The 5,802-nt window shown below is 46.0% G+C and overlaps 1 protein-coding gene across 1 annotated transcript in view; it reads right to left on the bottom strand.

Moving 5' to 3' along the window:
• The window catches only part of nfatc1 (nuclear factor of activated T cells 1), a 41,518-nt gene that overhangs the window by 25,818 nt on the left and 9,898 nt on the right, over positions 1 to 5,802 (bottom strand). Inside the window, exons 4-5 of the mRNA XM_037693352.1 lie at positions 4,287 to 4,489; positions 2,341 to 2,513 (exon numbers count right to left, since the gene is read on the bottom strand). Coding sequence (XP_037549280.1) covers positions 2,341 to 2,513; positions 4,287 to 4,489 — 376 coding nt within the window. The remainder of the gene's footprint in view (positions 1 to 2,340; positions 2,514 to 4,286; positions 4,490 to 5,802) is intronic.

Genomic DNA, 5,802 nt, shown 5'->3' with positions numbered 1-5,802 from the left:
CATTCAGAATGTAATTATTAGATGTTCGTCAACGACTGATTTCCTTGTTTGAGTCATCCCAATTCAAGATGGCCGCTGCAGCAACTGACCAACACATTTAAACCTCGGTCAGGTTTACAGATACCGACCTAATATTTGGTGTGGTAGTAGCTGAGACACTAGGGAGCACAAGCCAGTGTATCTCTGGTTCTGGTCCCAAGCCCGGGTAAATGGTGAGGGTTGTGTCAGGAAGAGCATCCGATGTAAAACACTTTGACCAAAACTATAATGCGAGTTCATCAAAGCGAAACCAGACCGGATCAGTCGAGTTCTGGGTTAACAAGGACCTCCACCGGTGCTGTTGACAAACAGGGTGCCGGCGGAAACTGTTAATGTTACTTGAAGACCACGAGGAGAGAAACGTGTCAGGAGACGGAGGAGAAGAGGAAAGTGAAGAATGTAGGACTGAGGGTTGCAACTCTAAATGTGGGGACAATGACAGGCAAAGGTAGAGAGCTGGCTGACATGATGCTGAGAAGGAAGGTAGATGTTTTATGTGTCCAAGAGACCAAGTGAAAGGCAGCAAGGCTCGCAGCATTGGAACAGGGTTCAAACTGTTTTACCATGGTAGATAGAAAGAGGAATGGAGTAGGGGTGGACCTGAAGGAGAAGTTGGCAAAGAATGTAGTAGAGGTGAAAAGAGTGTCAGATAGGGTGATGTGTCTGAAGGTAGAAGTAGAAGGTCTGATGCTAAATGTTGTCTGTGGTTATGCTCCACAGGTTGGATGTGATGTGGAGGAGAAAGATCTGGATGAAGTGATGGAGAGTATTCCCAGGGAGGAGAGAGTGGTGATGGAGCAGACCTGAATGGACATGTTGGTGAAGGAAACAGAGGATGAGGAAGTGATGGGTAGGTTTGGTGTCATGGAAAGAAACCAGGAAGGACAGATGGTGGTGGATTTCACCAAGAGAATGGAAATGGCTGTAGTCAACACCTGTTTCCAAAAGAGGGAGGAGCATAGAATGACCTATAAGAGTGGAGGAAGGAGTACGCAGGTCGACTACATTCTGTGTAGAAGAGGAAACCTGAGGGAGACTGGAGAGTGTAAGGTTGTGGCAGGGGAGAGCGTGGCCAGACAGCATCGGATGGTTGTGTGTAGAATGACTGTTGTTGTGAAGAAGAGGAAAAGAGTCAAATCAGAGAAGAAGACCAAATGGTGGAAGATGAAGAAGGAAGAATGTTGTGAGAAATTCAGAGAGGAGCTGTTAAAGGCTCTGGGTGGTAAGAAAGAGCTTCCAGATGACTGGACTACTACAGCAACAGTAATTAGAGAGACAGGTAGGAAGGTACTTGGTGTGTCATCTGGACAGAGAATGGATGATCAGGAAACCTGGTGGTGGAATAGTGAAGTGCAGGAAGATGTTCAAAGAAAGAGGTTAGCCAAGAAGAAATATGACAGAGAGAGGACTGAAGAGAGGAGACAGGAAGATAAGGAGATGGGACGTAGAGCAAAGAGGGAAGTAGCTGAGACAACGCAGAAGGTGTATGATGAGTTGTATGTGAGGCTGGACACTAAAGAGGGCAAGAAGGACTTGTAGCGATTGGTGAGACAAAGGGATCAGGCTGGAAAGGATGTGCAGCAGGTTAGACTTGGTAAAGATAGGAATGGTAATGATCTAACAAGTGAGGAGAGTGTGACGGGAAGATGGAAGGAGTACTTTGAGGAGCTAATGAATGAAGAGAATGAAAGAGAAAGAAGAGCAGAGGTCATAGAAACTGTGGACCAGGAAGTGGGAAAGATTAGTGAGGGTGAAGTCCAGAAAGCTCTGAAAAGAATTTGGAAAAGCTTTTGGTTTTTATACATCCTCTGAGATCAGGTCCAGGTTTAACAACGTGCCGTTCTCGATTTCCTGATATGGTAGCTTCTTCTTCGTTAAATGTAATAATTTCTCCTTTCATGTGACATCTGACAGTTGTGGAGTTCCTCAAGGATCTGCCTCAGGCCTCTTTTAAAACTCTGAACTTGCTTGTGTTTGGGTCAGAACTTCTCTGTTATGACACCCAGACATGAACTCCTGAACCCTGAGGACCTGTTACGTCCATCGGGACTGAGCTGGAGAAATACTGGAAGGGTTTGTTAAAATGATATGTCAGACTTTTTTACACAGTGATCTGTGGAAAACAATATAAATAAATGAACATTTCACTTGTTTGTGCCGAGTTCTTGAATGACCTCAGTTATCTAAACATCTACATTTAATTTAACGGCTGGCATTAACAAGTTCTGACCCATTTTCTTGCAGTGCCCTGCGTTAGGCCCAGTATTCAGGGGCGGTTGAACGGGACATTTTTCTACTCACAGCACTCGATGGGGTTGGATGCAACCTGCAGGGACGCCGTCCTGCCGGTGGACTGGTTGATGTGGACTCTGAAAACCATCCGCACACGCGTGTTCTTCCGACCGATGTCAGTCTCGCCCTTCCTCAGCTCGATGTCGGAGTTCCGCAGCTTCAAGATTCCAGCGCAGTCGATTCTGTGGGTGAAAACGGGACATTAGGTTCGGTTCTGGACAGACTCTCAGGCTGTGCTCCGTCAGGAGGAACCAGAACCTGAACAGAAAACTGGACCTGTTCATCATGTCAGAGCCACAATCAGCCTCGAGACGTTTCGTCTCAACTTCATTCTGTCAACATTTTCAAACGGGTTCTGGTTTTCAGCTTTGAGCTGCATTCCTCAAAGTCCAGTTAAAGTTTGCACACATGAAGCCTCCGCCACATTCCTCTGAGCAGCACTGCTGAAGCAATCAGGACCCGCGGTGAGGCGTCCGCTCAGCGCCCGCTCAGCACCCGCTCAGTGCCAGACGAAAAATCAAAAAACAAAACCATCTGACGGTTGTGGAGTTCCTCAAGGATCCGCTGCAGGCCCCTTTTAAAAACCCTGAACCTGCTTCTGTTTGGGTCAGAACTTCTCTGTTATGCAGACGACACCCAGACATGAAATCCTGAACCCTGAGGACCTGTTACATCCATCTCTTAGTTTCAGCTTAAAGCTGAACTCGGCAGCCAAAATAATCAAATCCAGCAGAAAAAACTACAAACATTTATTTCCGGTGTTAAATCTGTGTGAACATTGGGCGCTGAAAGACTGTTGGCAAGCTAAAATCAGCTAAACAGTAGCTAAAGCTGCAATGAGCCAAACTGCTGCTGATACCTAAAATGAGCATAACCAGAACTAAAAGTTAGGATTAGTAAAAAAACTAAAACCAAAGAGCTAAAATCAGCTAAACAGTAGCTTCTTTTTTCAGCTGTTCCCTCATCACAGCAAGACGTCCTCTTCTGTCTCACTCTGACCCCCCAGCTAAACAGTAGCTAAAAGCTAAGTCTTTGTTTAAACCCGTCAGAGTGATTAAACCCACAAAGGTCTCGTCCTAAAGGCTGCAGCCGCTCAGAGGTTCTGCAGAAACCCGATCCAGTTAAAAACCACCGTCTGGGGTTCAAATCCAAACCCGAGGAAGACTTCGGACACCACGAAGGCTGACGGAGGTCCAGCAGCAGAAAAACTAAACCGACGTCTGTGTTTAGGAACACGAGCGCCGTGTTTCCACAGAGCGGCTCGGCGGCTGCAGCACGAAGACCCGAGGTCCCGACGTTCACCCAAACTGAGCCTTCAAGCTAAACACGAAGCTGGGGGACACATCCAGACCCGTCTGTGGGACTGTTGGGTCTGATCGAGCCTCCTTGGACTCGCTGATCTGGACTTGGGCTCCGTTCAAAAAAGTTCAAGACAAAAACAACTGGACATTATTTGTAACAGAAGATGTTTCGATTTTTATCCGAGAAGCTTTCTCAATTCAAAGAACAGAGAGTGTGGGGTTCGACTTATAAAGCTGAGATAAGGTACATACATACATATGCAGACTGTCCTATCACACCTCACAGTAGGGGTTTGTTAAGGTCTTTGTTCCTCTAATTCACAGATGTGGCCCCTCTGGTCCCATCAGGTGTGAAACTGGCTGGTATCCATCCTAAAGCTGCTTTATAAATAAAGACCAGTTGTTTTTGTCTTTTTACCAAGTGCTGGATGACTGATATCTTCACCAGCGTATTGCCGAGCGATTTGAGCTCAGGCTTTGCTGAGAGGTCTCCAGTCCAGTCCGGGCCCAGTGGACCTGTAATTAAATTTTAGTTGAAATAATTTATTCAGAAGTTTGTGTTTGTTAAACCCAGACTGAATTTGCTCGACTTGGTTTCTCCAGTTTTAGATCTGGAACATGTGAGCTCTTCCAGCAGGTTCTGATCCGACTCACATGGCCCGCATGTTGTTCTCCGGCAGCAGCGGGATCTCCAGAACCTTGGTGTTGTTGTGCAGGACCTCGTGGCTCGGTGTGGACACCGTCTTGCCCGTGATGCGGTGGACCTGGTAGAAGGCATGGGGCCTCAGCAGCCGGTCGTCGGCGGTGCCGATGAAGAGCTGCAGGGTCAGCGGCTCGCTCTCCATGTAGCCGTGAAGCTGGGGGGGGGACACAGAAACAACACGCTTCAGGAACCGGGCCGGGTCGCTCAGAGGTCGGGTTCTGAGCCGGGCAGGAGTCAAACAAAGACCCCATTTATGAGTTTGTACGGCTTACTCTCAGAGGCAGGGCTGCAAAAAGCACCTACAGACAACACTGAGGCTCCTGGTCCACTTCCTGTTGACCCGGTGCTGCTCAGACCAACCAGAACCCATAAAACCCTCAGAGGAGCCCCGGTTCTGAAGCTGAAGCAGGTCATCGGGTCAACGCAGGAAGCTGGAGAGAGGAAGGCCACACATAAAAAAAAGAAAAAGTTTCCTGATCTCCACATGGGCCCTTATCCCCGACCCAAAACACCAGCCTGCAGAGGACCAAACCAGGACCAGAACCAGAACCAGGATCAGGTGAAAACAGAAATATTGAACCTTCTGAGTCAGACACGGACTGATTGACAGCTGAAGCTAGCTGAAATTAGCCAAAGAAGCTACAACTGAGTTCTCAAAGCTAAAAACAAGCAGAGTTTTAGCTCAAAATAAAAGTAGCTAAACTTTAGTTAAAAGACAACAATAGCTAAATGCTAGTTAAAACTAGCAATAACAAAAAATGTGTGTAACTTGGTTAATTTTAGAGATATTTAGCTGAACCTGGGTGTGGGAGTAGCAGAGAGTCCTCCCTAACACACACTCTGAAAGCTAACAGCTAACTTCAGCTGTTTGATTCAAACGTTACGATGATCACGAGTTGCTGCCGTTTGACATGATGTAACTGAGGGACGACACCTAAAGATGTTTTTAGAAGAACGTCATGTATGGAGGGTCATGAGGTTCCTGCTCAACAGAACAGATCAAAACAACAACAGAACTGAACCAAAGAACAAACAAACAAGAATAAGAGAACAACAGAACAGAAACAAAAGACATCAGAACAGAACAACAGAACAATAACAAAATGACAAGAAGAGAACAATAGAACACAACAACAGAAAAGAACAACAGAACAAAAGCAAAGAACAACAAAACAGAATGAAAGAAGAGAACAACAGAATAGAACCAATGAACAACAGAACAAAACAGAAAACGACAACAGAACAACAGAAGGGAACAACAGTAAAAGAACAACAGAACAAAAAACAACAGATTAAAAGAACAACAGAACTGAACAACAGAACTGAACAACAGAACAGAACGACAAAACAAGAAGAAGAGAACAACAGAACACAACAACAGAACAACATGACAGAAAGGAACAACAGAACAGAACAAAATAACAGAACCAAAGAACAACAAAACAGAATTACAGAAGAGAACAACAC

Source organism: Nematolebias whitei, chromosome 19, assembly GCF_014905685.2.
Source record: "Nematolebias whitei isolate Nwh7 chromosome 19, NemWhi1, whole genome shotgun sequence".
Classification (NCBI taxonomy): domain Eukaryota; kingdom Metazoa; phylum Chordata; class Actinopteri; order Cyprinodontiformes; family Rivulidae; genus Nematolebias; species Nematolebias whitei.
This window is presented reverse-complemented; position numbering and strand designations above follow the sequence as displayed.